This window comes from Tachypleus tridentatus, chromosome 2 (assembly GCF_004210375.1).
Source record: "Tachypleus tridentatus isolate NWPU-2018 chromosome 2, ASM421037v1, whole genome shotgun sequence".
In the NCBI taxonomy this organism is placed as follows: Eukaryota; Metazoa; Arthropoda; class Merostomata; order Xiphosura; family Limulidae; genus Tachypleus; species Tachypleus tridentatus.
Genome location: NC_134826.1, coordinates 28406380 through 28423631, shown reverse-complemented (window position 1 = coordinate 28423631; position 17252 = coordinate 28406380). Strand labels below are relative to the sequence as shown.

The 17252-nt window shown below is 33.2% G+C and overlaps 1 protein-coding gene across 2 annotated transcripts in view; it reads left to right on the top strand.

Moving 5' to 3' along the window:
* The window catches only part of LOC143239984 (multidrug resistance-associated protein 1-like), a 178163-nt gene that overhangs the window by 97767 nt on the left and 63144 nt on the right, over window positions 1-17252 (top strand). For both annotated transcript variants that reach the window (XM_076481725.1, XM_076481716.1), the window contains exons 16-19: window positions 3458-3634; window positions 4003-4170; window positions 4728-4924; window positions 10112-10391. In XM_076481725.1, coding sequence (XP_076337840.1) covers window positions 3458-3634; window positions 4003-4170; window positions 4728-4924; window positions 10112-10391 — 822 coding nt within the window. The remainder of the gene's footprint in view (window positions 1-3457; window positions 3635-4002; window positions 4171-4727; window positions 4925-10111; window positions 10392-17252) is intronic.

Below are 17252 nucleotides of genomic sequence, written 5' to 3'. Positions count from 1 at the left end.
TCAGTACTGATACTTATACCTATTTTCATGCACTCACTCAGTCTTTTACTGCTGTTGATCTCTCTATCTGCTCCCCTTCGTTTTCTCTCATTTCTCTCAAGGGGTTGACAGTGGCCCATGGCTCATTTTCGTATCATTTTGAGGGAGAATGGCCATAGTCGATGCTGCCCAACCCTCATGCCATAGTGAAAACTGGACCAGACCTATTGGAGTTCTTTCACTGCACTCTTGGAACTTGATCCTGCCATCAATAGATGACTGTGTGGCAGCAATAAATGACTGTATTATCAAAGCAGCTGCTGCTCAATCTATTCCTACAGCCTTGACATGTTTAACACAGTATCCTTGTCTATTGTGGAATCCTGCCTGCCACATGGCTCAAAAACCAGCATGGGATACATTTTGTAGGTATCCCATAATTTCAAACTGCATCACTTTCTAATGGGCCCATGCACATGCTCAGCAGGTAAGATATCAAAATCAGAAGAAATCTTGGATTAAGTTCACAACTAGCATCTCTTCTACCACCAGTTTGAAAATCATATGGGATAAGATTCAGAAGGTTAGTGTGCATTAAACTTCCACCTCTCTTTCAATCTTGCTCTCTTATAGCCATGAAGTTGCTCTTGGTGAAAACTTTTCTCATACATCTTGCACTTCTGCCTCATCCCCTACCTACCTAGCCATCAATACTCAGGCAGAGTGATCACCTTTTTGCTTTTGGGCTGATTATTTCTGAGTGTAATTGGCCCTTTATGCTTGTGGAACTCAAGATTGCTCTTAATCTGTTTAGTAGTACCTCAGTCATACCTGACGATATTCACTACAAAATGCTTCACCATCTCTCTTGCTATTATTCTGGTTGTTTTAACTGGATCTGGCAGAAGAATGCTTTGCATGATTCTTGGTGCCATGCTATTGTCCTCTCTTTTTCTATGCCTCAGAGATACCAAGATTCCTTCAAAGATTCTCTTTAAAGCCTTAGAAAGGATCGTTAATGCTTGTTCTGTTTTGTTCCTCATATCAAATAACCTCCCCAGTGTGGGTTTCAATGACAGCACTCCACTGTGGAACATTTGACTTAAAATGTCAATCAGGGAAGTCTTTCTCAACCAACAACATCTTGTTTCTATACTTTTGACTTTGAGAAAACTTATGATACTATGTGGAGGTATAGCATCCTACGAGACGTCCACCCATAAGGGTTGTGTAGCCATTTGCACATTTTTATTAAACATTTTTTAATGGACCAGCAGTTTCAAGCCCTTGTGGGTTTGCACTTTCCTGTTATTTCCCACAGGAACTTGCAGTCTCTCATGACTGTGTCTTGAGTGTCATACTTTTCGTTATAAAGATTAATGCCATGAGTGGACAACTCCCCCTACACTTGCAAATAGTCTCTATGTTGAAGACTTCCACATCTTGTGTCAGTCAGCAAGCACGAAGTTTATTGAGCAACATGTAAAGATTGTCCTCAATCATTTATTGAAGTGGACCACAGCAAATGGTTTCACCTTTTCTCACCCTAAAATTATTTGCATTCACTTCTGCTGCCAACAGGGTATTCACCCAGATCCAGAGCTCCGTCTCAGAAAAGTTGTGCTTTCCTTGGTCCCAGAGGCAAAGTTTTTCAGTCTTATCTTTGAACATAAGCTATTCTTTATCTGACACATCAAGCAGATACGTGTCAAATGTACAAGGGCACTGAACATCCTCTGTGTCCTTTCTTTTTTGGAGAATGGATTGCTGTTCTACCTAAAAATTTATTGTGCCCTCATTTGATCAAAATTGAACTATGGATCTTGGCCTTGAAGATGTTGAACCCTATTCACCATCAGAGACTTTAGCTCTGCACAGGAACTTTCTGCACTTCTCTAGTCCAGAGTGTGTACATTGAGTCATATGAACCTCTTCTATACCTCTGCTGTTTGCAACTGTCTTTATTGTATGCTGCAAGACTTTGATTCTTACCATAGCATCCCACCCGGGATTGGGTTTTCCTTCCTCAGTGGGCCATGTTTTTTCAGAATAGGCTGTCTATCATTGTCCCAATTGGCCTTTGTATCCAGGTGCAGTTGGCTGAACTAGGTCTCTGCTTAAATGATGTTGCTGTCTCCTTTGATCAACCCATCCCACTGTGACTTATTACCACCTCCAAATGTGATCTTTCTTTGAGTTATCTGAAGAAGGCAGATACTCCTGATTGGAAGTACTATCTTCTATTTGCACAAAATCTTTTGAGCCATCCTTCCATTCTCATTTACACAGAAGGTTCGAAATCAGGTGACTCGGTGGTCTCTGCCATGGTTTGTTGTGGTTCAGTGGTTGCATACAAGATCCCCTTTACAGTTTCTGTATTTACTGCCAAACTGTACATTGTTTCTCATGCCCTGGATATAATAGAAGCTATGTGGTACGAGAACTGTACTATTTTATACTGATTCACTTAGCTCTCCACTTGCCCCAGAATCACTTCACATTAGTTCTCACCATATTCTTGTCAATGTTCAAAACTAACTGGCCATTTCTCTTTATCATCTATTTCTGTCCAGTTCTTCTAGATACTGGGCCATGATGGAATTTACGAGAACAAGCTTGCCGACATTGCAGCTAAGTCTGTCCGTTCTGGAGCTATCACTGCTATGCCTGTCCCATACATGAACTACATTTTTGTCAATATTCAAAACTGATTGGCCCATTTCTCTTTATCGTCTATTTCTGTCCAGTTCTTCTAGATACTGGACCATGATGGTATTTGTGGGAACGAGCTCACTGACATAGCAGCTAAGTCTGTCCACTCTGAAGCTGTCACTGCCATGTCTGTCTCATGCATGGACTACAGTCCTGTATTTAATGATCAGCTTCATGCCAATTAGCAATCAACTTGGAGTGAGCAACACGATAACAAGCTTTTTCAAATAAAACCTTCTGTTGTTCTTTGGCTGTCTTGCTTCCATTAGGATCAGAAGGAAGAAGTTGTCCTGGCTGTACTACACATTGATCACATTTTTTTATCTTATCGTTTTCTTTTATTTGGGTCTGATACATCAATTTGTGGTCTATTTGATACTCAAGTCACAATAACCCACATTTTGCTGTTGTGCTGTGGTTACAGTCATTAGTGATGGCACCATGTTAAACACATTTTTACCATGGGTTCACCCTTGACATTAGACAGTGCTATGGCAAGGGTGATGCTGTCCACCTCAGTTATGTTTTCAAATTTTTAAGGGCCATTGGCCTTTATAACTCTCTTTGAGTTTTTAATTCAAAAATTGGACTTGTACATATTTTAATAATTTTACTTTTATTTTTAATTTTTTAACTAGTTATTTTGCACAAATAGCTTAGTTGCTTTGTATCAATAAATGCTAAACAATCAACTATTCCTTATTGATATGTTGAATAAATTGGAAATTTTTATGAGTGTGCAGTAATAGTGATTTTCCAATTGTAGGGATCTGTTGCATATGTTCCTCAGCAAGCATGGATTCAGAATTGTACTGTTAGACAAAACATACTTTTCAAATCTTCCATGAACAACAAAAATTATCAGAAGTTGTTAGATGCCTGCTCTCTAAGATCAGATTTATTAATGCTACCTGGTGGTGATCAAACAGAACTTGGAGAAAAGGTAACAGGCTGTAATCAGAGACTTCTTGATATTTATGGTAAAATATTAACTCAGTATGCCAGTAAAAAATGAAGTATTGTGTTAGGAAAGCAGACCTTTCCTTGAATTTTAGTTAAACAGCAAATCTAATTGTAGAGGTCATAATAAAAAAAATACTTTTATTGCTATTTTATTCATTTTTCAAAATTATCTTAGTATTCAGATGATTTAATTTTCTTGAACAAGTATTCATTTTCTCATGATTGTTTTTGCCACTTGTTTCATAAGCTTTTTCAGTCATATGTGTCTGTTAGATGTTCATAAAATATCGAGAAAAAGAATAAAATGTTTTTGAATACTTTAGCAAACAGTTTTTCTGTATAATACAGGGAGTAAATCTAAGTGGAGGACAGAAGCAGAGAATTAGTCTAGCCCGTGCTGTATACCAAAACACTGATATATATCTATTAGATGATCCTTTAAGTGCTGTAGATTCCCATGTTGCTAAACACATCTTTAGACAAGTTATTGGACCTAAAGGGCTATTACAACAAAAGGTAAGTTATGTCTGTTCTTTTAGAAATATTCTACGTATTTTATAATATGTTTGTTTGCATTTTAAATTTTTATACAAAGCTACACATGGAAGAAATTCTAGGCAATTACTACTTTTCAACTGTGGACTATATGGAAGGTGTTCACAGCTATTCAACAATATCCACTGCGAACTCTTGTCTTAATGAATAGTGTAATTTGACCATTTCTATTATAGAGAACCCAAAATTGGGAGTGCATTATTATAATGATGGAACACAAACCATGAACTCTCAGATTAATATTCAGGGCATGCCCACTTGTAGACTATGCCTAGTATTTTCAATATGAGTTATGCATTAAAAAATCTTTTAAATTGAGAATATTTTGTTCACTGAGCTGTCAGAAATAATGTTTAAGTCAAGTCACTAGATGCTATATTACAAAAGATAAAACCATAAAGAAATTTATCAATAAAGTATTAACATAATTAAATAGAAATATAATTATATTGTCAGCATTTCAGCTCACAGTGTTTCTTGTTATGTACAAACTGCTGCTGATCATTACTCTCTTACAGACTCGTCTTCTGGTCACTCATAACTTGTCAGTGCTACCAGAAGTTGATTACATAATTGTTATGAGAGATGGCAGTATTGAAGAATCAGGCAACTATGATGAGCTTATAGAGAAGAAAGGTGTGTTTGCAGAGTTAGTAGTCCAGAATCTAACCAATAACGAAGAAACGGAATCCATATTAGAAGATAATGAAACAAGGTAGCTAATATTGAGAGATCTGGCAAGTATTTTGGGTCATTAAAATAATAAGTTATTGGCAAATTTTCATAAAGTGAGTCTGCTGAAACTTTTGAAAAATCAGTAAAAATGGAATTTAATTAAGTTTAGTTAAACAGTACAGTTTAGTAATAAAGTAGTGAATATTTAAATGCTGATATTCAAAATGAAGAAATTAAAACAGTGAAATCAGTTTCAAACATGAAAGCAACTTAGAATATTTGAGTAAGTTATTAAAATTTTAAGGAGAATAACAATTGCAATTAATTAAATAATAACTATAAGTTTACAAATATTTGTGCATTCAAAATATATTTAGCTTTTAGTATAAAAAGTAAATCAGGAGTATTTACTTCTTCTCCCAGAACTGGGTCAGTTAACTAGGGCATGTGTGCTCTCTCTTGGAAAGGTTCAATATAATGTAGCGCATTCTCTATAGAAAGCACTGGTGATATTTTCTATTGATAATACATATGATACATCAATAATATAACAGCCATTTTAATTAAATGAGTGATTTTAATCCAAATGTTTGTGCTTATACCCTAAGCAAACTGGTCTCCTTCTTCTATATGTACTGCCAGGTTCTTTTTGTCTGTGGCAGTTAGATACAAAAATGTGAACAGGGAATTTCAGTAAATCACTGCCTGAAATAGAGGACTAAGGAACCGACAATGTAATGCCTGACCCCAAGTTTAGATAGTCCAGCCCTTGACACTATAAAACACGTAAGTGAGGTGCAACTATGGGACTGGAATACAGTTATTAACAAGTTGTGCTATTTGTTCATCTTAGTAGAAAAATGAGTTGTATTGTAAGCCAAGTTTGAAGTGTGAAAAAGGGATTGGATGATCCTGCTCTTGATACCTTCAACTACAGTTACGACAAAAAGTGTTTTTACCTCTGCGTCGTGAGTAGTTTTTTCTTCATAACTTAAAAAGTATCACGATTAGGATAATGAAAGTATGGTGTATAATAAATATTATACTAACACACATCTACATAAACTTTTATGTAAATTGAACGACAAATAAACTGCTTATAAACAACCAAACTTAGGAGGGGCAGAAAGTGTTCGTGCGTCTACTTTAATGGTCAGTTGTGTAGCTTTTCAGGTGAATTACTTGGCGCAATTTCTCCTCATAGCCCTCCATGATCGTTTGACAGTACTCGACTGGTATTTTCTTCCATTCTTCTTCACAGAGGCCTCCAACTCTTGTAAGTTTGTTGAATGATGCTGATGAACCCTGGTCTTCAACTCATGCCAAACGTTTTCAATTGGGTTGAGATCGGGAGATTGCGATGGCCACTCCAGAACGCTTATATAGTTCCTCTGCAACCAGGATTGCACATGTTTCGATGTGTACTTAGGGTCATTTTCATGCTGGAAGATCCAACGACGCCCAAGCCGCAAGTTCCGAGCATCATTCCTGATATAAGTGCTTAATATATCAACGTAATATTTTTTTTTTCATGATTCCGTTGACGCGCTGAAGGCTGCCTACACCAGAAGAGCTGAAGGAACCCCATAGCATGATTGAGCCACCTCCGTGTTTAACTGTAGGGACGGTGTTCTTTGGATGATTTCGTTCACCTTTCTTACGGAAAATATTGTGAACATCATTGTGGCCGAAAAGCTCGATTTTAGTCTCGTCTGACCAAAAATACTCTTCCAATAGGTAAAGGGTTTATCTACATGCTTTCTTGCATACCTCAATCGTGCTTCTAAATGAACAGGCTTTAAATGTGGAGCTCTACGAAGACGGCATGCTTTGAACCAAGAAGAGCGTAACTGTAGGGGTGGTTACTTCAACCCCAGTTTCTGTATGTCATTACATGTTAAACGAGGGTTCTTACTAACTTTCCTGAGAACGTTACTCTTGGTTCTCTCTGGAAATTTGGTGCGGCGTCCGGAACGAGGAAGGTTAGCAGTTGATCCTGTAAGCTTAAACTTGGCAATTATACTTTGAACAGTAGATTTTGGTACATTAAGTTGTGTAGCAATACCGGAAAGAGACACACGAAACTTCTATTGTACAATAATTCGGTTTTTTAAATCACTGGACAGTTGTTTCCTGTTCGCCATGATGACCAAGCAGATAATGACGAAGACAGCGCTAAATTGCCGGAAGTACATTTTTTTGCTGGATAAATTCCAATAATTATGAACCCAGTGTTTAGTTTTGGAATGGTATAATGTAGTTGATTTGCCAAACTAAACAAAATTTCTACGGGAATATCAGTTTTTTCACACGTTCTGAAATGTACGAACACTTTCTGCTCCTCCTATTTTTGGTTATTTGTTTATAAACAGTTTATTTTTCGTTTAATTTACATAAAAATTTGTGTAGATGTGTGTTAGCATAATAATTATAATATATTCTACATCTATTAGCCTAATCATGATACTTTTTAAGTTATGAGCAAAAAACTACTCAGGGACGCAGAGGTACAAACACTTTCTGTTGTAATTGTACTTGAATAAGGTGCAATTGTGAGACTGAAGTACGATCATTAAGAAGTTGTGCTTATGATTCCTTTCAGTGGAAACTGAGTTGCATATTGAACCAGTTCAAGACTTGAAGAAATGTTCTTCTAGGTATAGTGATGTCTATGCTGTTAGACCTATATGAGAAGGATTACCCATCCTTGGACTCCATAAATCACAAAGAAATCCTTGTCAGTGTATTCACAGAGAGAATAACTAGCGAGAAGATGCAGGAGAGTTTCAGAATGAGAGATATTCTCAATCATCCTTACTGAGGCAGTGTCTGTAACTGTGAGGGTCAAGCTAGTAACTCTGAATATATCAGAGGACAGGATAAAGCTTACAGCAGTAGCTGCATTGATTTTACCTAGATTTATTTATTTTCTCTACCAGAAGCCATGCATTAAGCTTTAGCTCCACCAAGAAAAACCTTCTATGAGCACATCTCTGCATTTCAACACAATTACACAGTTTTCCAGGTGCTTTTGTTGATAATGTCTTCACCTACCATTGCTCTAGAAGTTGCATGGTTCAAATGTGAGTTCTAATGCTACTTCAGCAGGAATTGGTCATATCTTGCAATTTAGAAAAATATTTAAAGCAACGAGACTTATACCAACTGTACAAAAAGGACTGACAATAAGCTGTAGCTGCTGTTTTTTTATTCCACTCCATGAAACTTATGTATTGTGTACCAAGGTCATCCACCAAGTTGAGTATGTGAAGCAACTCATCAGACTTTCCCAAGAAAAGAACCAAAACTCTCAAGTAACTGTGTACTATGATATTGACTGAGCTGGTTGTCTTCTCACTAGTACCACTACTACAATCTGCTATAATAAATTGTATCTCAAAGTGCCAATTTATGTGTTATTAGAAACATTTTAGTAGCCTTTACTGTACTGCTAGTTTTGAGTCAGTAACTTATTGCCATCATGTTTATGACTAACATTTTTCTCTCAGCTTTCCTTCTGAGACGCTCAGCATTGGTTTTATTTTCATAACTTCTTAACTAATGAGTATCAATGCCAACTATCTATCTAGCTGTGCTTAACCTAATTTTGCAATCCAGACATCCTCTTACACCATTTTTCAATGTGTGAGTACTACAACTAAAAAACTAGATTTTTAGTTCCTTTTAAGCTGCAGCAATTGTCTAAAACTAGTTTTTAATACCAACTGCTTCAACAGTAATCTTTTCAACTGGTAAAATAGGTGATGCCCCAGGAATATAACAGCCTTTATTTTGAACTGAGAGTGATACTCAATTAATGAGTGGCATGTGTTTTTGGTGGAACTTACTAAATTTTCTCTTTTTATAATGTAAAGTTCTATCATACTGTGACAGTTTCAAGTGTAGGTAGTTTAATAACATAAAAGAAGTTGATAAGATAGTTTTTAGAGATTATCAACAAATTGGTAAAGATTTGATCTTCAATAATTTGAAAATGAGCTTTATCTTTGGATGACTTTGACTATAACATACAACTTAATATATAACATATAACTTTTGAGAGCTTATAATTTCTTTCCTGTTAAAGTGAACAATTACACTTGTTCCTCTAAACTTTAACTTTGATTGTATTGTATAAATTAAGATTATTAGTTTGTACAAATTTGTGTCCACTTTCTTTCTTTGTGTCAGACATAGTCAACATCACATAATATCTGGCCTCTGTTCTACAATATAGTTTTTGGCAAATCCTCTTCTCATCTTGTGCTTCCTACTTGTTTACTCTTTGGGAAATCAGTAATTCTGAGAATACCATGAAGTGAAATATCTAGAGATAATACCTCAAAAAGGCTTAACCATTATAAGACAGTTACAGTATGACTACTACAAAATAATTTATAACAAACACAAGAGAGTCAGTAGCATTTCTTTTTTTCCAAGCAATTGTGACACCCTCCCTGTCTATGTGCTATGCATAGTCTGTAGAATATTGTGCCTTAAAGCTCTGGGGAAGTTTGTAATGACCTGATGATTAGGGTTCTCAACTCACAATATGCAAGCCATAAATTCAAACTCTAATGCTGCTTCTGAATATGCTCCTTTATTGACATAATTCATATAAGTAAAACTTAAAAAAGACTATTTTTAAAAACAAGTTTACTTTTGTGAAATGTTTCATTTTTTTTATATTTATCAAAGGACCTTTTAAAGGCCTCAACATTAACTTGGACTTAGGCTTGTAGCACTTGCATTATAAATGTACCAAATATCAGAACCTAAATTAAATATTGTAAAAATAGTGAGTGGCCTTTTGTTATTGTTAACTTTATTATTTTTTGATGATTCTACTAAATATTTTTATAACTTTCGTATATAGTATGGTGACTGTTTTTAAATCAAGTGTTAAATCTCTCTTTTAATTAGATGATATTTATAATGAAAGTTTTTATATTGTACTACAAATTTCAATAGCTACTATGTTTTTTAAACAAACACAAAAACAAACATATATTTGCCATAGACCTTATATTATTTGAAAATATTCCTCTATACAACTGACAGAATTGCATAAATGTAAACTTAATTTAAAATTAAAAGTTTTTATAAAATTTATAGGTCCTTTTTTTAAAATAGTATGTTGTAATATTTTCATTGCTTTTAAAGTTTATTTTTTGTAATACATAAGTGTAAATACTTATGGTCCTGTATAATATTTTTTTGTTCACAGAAAAAAAAGCAATGACAATATAAGTGAACATTCCCATGATGGTTCCGAGGATGGGCTACAGTGTCACAGTCAAATTAACTCTAAAGAGAAAAAGCAATACTTAAGTCAATACTCTCATAATAGTATAGTGCTTGAAGAAAAACGGAATCACAGCATGGATACTTATAATCAGAATAGAGCCATGAGTTTACTTTTGTCGTTGGATCTCCAGGAAAAGGAAGATGAGGAACTCTATGATGCTGCTATACTTATTCAACAAGAAAAAATGGAAGTTGGCAAGGTGTGTGTTAGAAGTTTTAAGTTGAAATTAGGGTCTAATGTTTTTAAAATTGTTATAACATATATTATTCAGGATTATGCTGTTTACACTGTTATAAATATTATTTTTCAGTTACTTTTACTCTTTAAAATACAAACCATTCCTTCAGATTTAGCTTACTAATAAAGTTTAAGTTTAGACAGCACAAAATGCATATTGCACAGGAACTTTTCATTGAATTTTTGTCCCTCATTATTTTACTAACTATCAACAAGTGTTAATATATTGTCATTAATTTCACTGACAGAAAATATACAGTTTTAATCCTTCCCAATTATTTTACATACTTTATTCTTTATCTTCTTGTCAGAAAGTGTTCATAAGATAAACATTCTGGTCATCTTTCACTAGAGTGGCACCCATATATAATAAACATGGAATGTGTTTACTTCCTTTGGTGAATACTTAAGTGCTTAATTTATCTATAACCTTGTTTTCTTTTATATCTGTTATTTGCTAACTGTGAAATGTATTCAGTATGAACATGGCTAACAAAAGAGTTTCCATTATATGTAGACAGTTAATTTCTGAGCAAAGTATTTTGTTGTGTGTGTTTTATTATTAACCTTATTTTCTACTTTACATGTAATTGTTTCCTTCCTTACCCCCCTGTATGTAGAAAGAAGTTAAATATTTTGGAATTTTGAGTATTGTATATTTCGTAATTTTATAATACATTGTTCTAAATTGGTGTTGTTACATTTCAAAATTTTGAAGTATAAAAGTAGATGTTGTATATTTTTGTAATTAGGCATAAAGTTCATTGATTTTAGCTAAACAACAATATATCATACACCACATATGATATGAGTAAATAACCCTTTGCATATCTATTTGCTTTAATGCCAAGCAAGGCAACCATAATCATTGACGTTTATGCAAAGTACATCCCTCAATTGTATTTTTCCTTTTATTTAGTTTATAATAAAGCACAGTTGTTAATCTTCCTTGTTGTGGAGTCCCTTATTAGGATGGCCAGAACATATATGCGTTCTTCCACAATAAGTAGTATGACTTGATCGATAATTTCTTTGTGTAGCTCTCCATGAGGTGAGATCCCTCAATTTCAACTACAGCACTCAGTTCTTGATATAGAGTTGTCAGTAATTATGTTAGTTCATTTATGCTGTTGTATATACTTTTCTGAAGTCTTTTCTTTTACCTCATTTAATTTTTCCTTTATATTTTAAACTATCTCTTTCTACTATCACTTAAATTCTGTTTTTCCATTTTTGACAGTAATCTTTTTGATAAGTCACTCACTTTTCTAGTTTTAGGTTCTTTATAATCAATAGATAACTTACAATTTTCATTATAACAAATTTTCACTAAATCTCAATATTTTATCTAAAATTTTGAATGCTATATAATTTTAATAATTAACTAGTTTCACTGATTGGGTTAGAGTTTTTAAATTTTGACTTTTAGTTAAAACAATTTAACAGATTCTTGTCTTTTTAATTTTACTTATCCAAATCATCTAGCTTTATTTCTGTAGTTTCTTCTTAATAGATAAGGCTTTTATCACTTTTGTTACCTTGCTTTCTTAATTTTACTATGCTACCAAACTTCCACAACTTAAGTGCTGCTAGCTTGTCACATGATCCATGCAACAGTATACTTGCTAGTTTGATTACTAAGCATGGTGTTGCAAGTTTTGAATTAGTAAATTTTCAAGAGTTAATTGCATTTATTGCCCCCAGTGGCTCAGCGGTATGTCTGTGGACTTACAATGCTAAAAACTAGGTTTCGATACCCATGGTAGGCATAGCACAGATAGCCCATTGTGTAGCTTTGTGGTTAATTCAAAACAACAATAACATTGCATTTTTATCAAGTGCCTCTTGACATTTCACTTGTTGAGCAAAGTCTTCAACATTTAATAAATGTAAATAGTATGTTTCTTTCAATATGGCCTTAAGTTTCAATACTTCCAAATTAGACTAATTTTTTAAAGAATTTTATTTCTTCATTTCTCATTATATCCTTTGTGGCTGGCACTTTTGTATTTAACTTTTAAACTGTATTTTTAGGTTTCCTTATAAAGCTTGAGAATAAACTTACTAAACTTTGTTTATGTGCATGCAATTTCTCATTACCTTTAAACAACTACTACCTCATGGCTTTTATCATTTGTGCTTGGTAACCTGGTACACATCTGGTGTGAAAAAGACTACACTACAGACAGTTTTATTTCATTTTAATACTAAATAATTAAGTACCGTGTTTTTGAGACTTATAAAAATAAAATGATTACAGGGAAAGTATTTTATTTTCACATAATTCTGAAAAATTTCAGCAGAAGGTATCTTTATACCTACCCATGTATTATGCAAGTTAATTTGATAACTGTAGGTATAACAACTTTTAAATATGAAAGTAATCTTATGTCAACTTCATTTGCTACTCTCTTTAGTTTATTAAGTGGTAAGAATATTTTTTAACTCGGCTTCTTACCAGCTGTTACACTGAGTGCTTGTGCTAGCCTGAATAATTATTTTATGCTGTTTTCTAATGTATGTGCTAACTGCTGTGGATTATTCCAAGTTTTTTGAAAACTAATATTTTCATTCTTACCATATGTGTATTTTTCTGTTTTGTTCTTTCATATTAGTAATATTCAACAATGCCTTTGATACTTGATTAATTTCTGAATAATGTACTTTTAATGTTTGGTTTAGCAAATTTATTATTGTAACTTGCTCACCTAACAAATGTATCATTTCTTCTAAAAAAAACTGGTTGTCATCATGGACCTTTTTATTTAAATCTTTTAAATAAATGGTACCAAATAAAAAATTTAGAATACTTCTTTTAGCATTAATTATTCTTTTTTTCTGTCTTTAATATCACTTAATTCTGTCAAAAGACAATTTACTTCACAGTACTTTCTAGTTAACTGCTTATAATGTTCTGTTAATTTTTAAAATTTAAATTATTTCGTTGGTTTTAAGTTTCCTGACCATAATAAAGTTCTTCTCATAGTCTAGTTTATAACTGAACTGATTTTGGAAATGATATATCTTCAATGATCATTTATTTATGACCTGGCAAAATAAAATTATCTCCTTCAACTTACTGCATATTCTTTTTTTTCCATTGGAACTGCACTTAATATTTTATCTTGTTAAATTTAAGTAACCACCATCAATATCACAAAGATGTCTTCCTAATAATGCTGTAAATAAACTTGTTACTAATTCTTTTAACTTAGTCTTCTTACTTACTATGATTATCTCTTAAGTAATTCAGTATATATTTCGAATGTTTTAAGTAATTATTCTGCTGTTACATTATTTATTTCTTCATTTATTTAATTCATATTTTCTTGTGTTGTATATCTAATGGTATGTCAGTCAAACCTAACCTGTCTTTTCAGATCTAACAGCAAGAGCTGTTCATATATTGGACTTCATTCCTTTAAGTTATAGCCAAGAGTTTTAATTGTTGGTGTTGGTTATATTACTGTAGTCTAACCCTACACTAACATCTTCTATTGCTGGGCATACTTTATATTTGTGTATTACTTGTTTTGGCTATTCCATCTCATTGTATGCTTTCATTGTGTTTGCTAGTCGGCCTGCACATACTGTCTTAGTCTTGGTGTTAATAAGTACATCTTTCTCATCAAATGAAGTATCTTTTATTTCCTTCTTTCTGAGCTGGTTCAATATATTCATCTAATAACTTTGACATCATTGCTCTCATTCTTATTTTTCATCACTTTTGGAAGGTTTGATTGCTTAACTAAGACTAACACTTCAACTAGTTGTTTGTGTTCATATGGCTTATGAATTCATTTGATTTCTGCAAGTAGATTTACAAAACTTAGCTGGTTTCTTAACATAACTTAATGATTTAGGACAACATCTGATATTTTTGTCCATCTTGGCTGTTCCAGACTTTAAACTAAATTATCTTAAAACAACAACAACAACTTTAAACCAGCTCTTATCATTTATTTGCTTATCAAGCTTCCTAAGTTAAACTCATTTAAATTTACTGTATATACAACATCTGAAGGCAACCAATTCCAAAGGCTAACCACCCTGTTAGAAAAATTACAAACTGTCTTAGCTGTAGATGATTCCTACACTGCCAAAATATATACTTGTGTACCTTAGTTCCACTAATCTCATTGTCAAATAGAAAAAAAAGACGATGCATCAAAACTATTGGTTCTCTTTACAATCTTAAACACTTCAATTAGATCTTCCTACTCTTTTTGTTTCAAAATAAAACAACCTGAGGAATTTTACCTTCTCTTCATTAGACAACCCCTCTGTCCAAGACATCATTCTACTAACCCTTCTCTGAGCTCTTTTCAACAATTCAATGGCTTTCTTAAGGTAAGGAGCCGTTGACTGAACACAATACTCCAAATGTGGCCCAACCAGTGATCTATACAATGAAATTGTAATCTCTTTAGAGTTGTATTCAATATTTCTGTAGCTGTAACCTACAATTTTATTTGCCATACTATTTGCAGCAGCACATTGCTTAGATGGCCTTATAGACTGATTGACTAATATACCAAGATCTTTTTCTTTCATAAGATTGTTAAGGTTATTCCCATATAAATTATGCTCATAATTCAAATTATGTTAACCCACATGTGTTATCTTGCATTTATTATAACTAAGATCCATCTACCATGTATTTTCACAACTCAATAAAGGATCTAATTCCTTTTGTAAAGCAGCAGCATTCTCTTCTCAGCTAGCAACACCCAAGACCTTAATATAATCAGCAAATTCAAGTAATTTATTAGCTATTCCTTCATCTATATCATTGATGCAAATCAAAAAGAGAAAAGGTCCTAAGACTGAGCCCTGGAGTACCCCACTTGTGACATTAACCTCGTTTGACAAAACTCCATTTGTAACAACACTACTTTCTTCCATCCAGCTACTCTTCTATCCAATTTGCTTACTTATCTCTCACACTTAGAAACAATTTTCTTTACAAGCCTTTTATGTGGCACCTCATTAAATGCTTTCTGAAAATCAAGGTACACCAAATTTACACATCCTTATACTCATCTGCCATAGTAGTAACCTTTTCAAATCATGTCAAAAGATTTATAAAGCAAAATTCTCCCTTGTTAAAACTATGTTGATAACCCAATAAGGTTATAAACTTTGTTAAATGACTTTGCAATGCATCTTTTAGACTTTCCAAAATCTTTCTCACAAGTGATGTAAGGGTCTATAATTACCAGGACAAATTTTATCATCTTACTTCAACAGAGGAGTTACGTTAACTAACTTTTAATTCTCTGGTATCTGCTCACTATTCAAAGACTGACAGAAAATCATAGTAAGTGGGCTCACGTATCCAATCTTTAACCTCCTTTAAAACCTTTTGGGAAATATTATCTCTACCAGGAGCCTTGTCATATTTTAAACTTCCCAGTTTCTATTCAACCAATTAATGCAGTCATCATATTTAGTTTCATTTATATTACACATCTTGATCAGTTTTCATTTATTAACTGATCAAGATGAGGAATACTGCTTAAATGTTTGTTATTAAAAATTAAAGAAAAGCAAAGTTGAATAACTCAGCCATCTGATAATCATCAGATACTAGCCTTCCTTTATCATCTTTCAAGGGTTTATTCTAATATTTTGTTTACCCTTAATGTATTTAAAGAGATATTTACTCTTAATTTTTATATTTTCAGCCAATCTTTTATCATACATACTAATTTCCTGTTTCACCAACTTTCTTGATATCGTATAACCTTATAAGTCTCCTGTCATGCCAGTCAGTTATGATAATTTTATTTAATTTTATCTCTTAAACTCTTTGTTAGCTAACCTGGTTTTTTACTTGTAGCTACCCTTTTTTTTCTATAAAGAGTATGTTTACCTTGAATATTTAAAAATTTTTCACATTTTATCAGTCACTTCAAATAATAACTCAGCTGTCAAATTCACAACAGAGAATTTTTGTCACATCCCTTCAAAATTTTCCTTTTTGAAGGGATTTCTAACCAAAATATTATTATTCCTTATTGCTATATGCAGCAAAACAACAAACCTAATAGAGCAATGGTTACTTGCACACAAATTTTCCTCAGTGTCTGCTCTCTCAATCGTTTCTGTGTTTGAAGTTAACAATAAATCTAAAGTAGCATTGTTTCTAGTAGATTCCTTGATTAGTAGGTTCATTTGTGAATAAAACATTCTAAACAGTTTCCAAAAACCTTATCTCATGGTGAGACTCCAACATTTCTCAACTGATATGCATGAAATTAAAATTACCCATAATTATGAATTCATTAATAGCTGAAATCTTATTCTCATTGTAAAGTTTCCCAGTAATTTCGTCAGTATCATTTAGTGGTCTGTAACAAATTCTCACCAAAAGCCTTTTTCCTTTATATTCATTAATAGAAACCCAAATGGACTCAGTCTCCTTGCTATTATCTTTAATATCTTCAACTTCAACAAGGGGGGAGTTAGTAATTTTATTCATAGTGAGTTGAAAACATGTTTATGGATCTGTGGTGATCCTCCATGGATTCTGAAGCTTCAATTGGGAGAGATCCTTAACATTTTGGAAATGCCAACAAGTCACAGCATACCAATAAGTGAAGGTTATGTTGAGATAAGACAGTAAAAGTCCTATGAGACATTGGTTGAAGAAGTAAGAACCAGTCTATTATCTGATGAACAGATAATGTGTGAGGTACATCTGTGTGTATGGATTGATGAGACATTGTGAAAGTTTCCCATAGCAAGAAATAAGGTGAACACTGTACTATGTGGGAAACCTTGAAGCAATGTGTATGACTTGATGATTGGAGATATACCA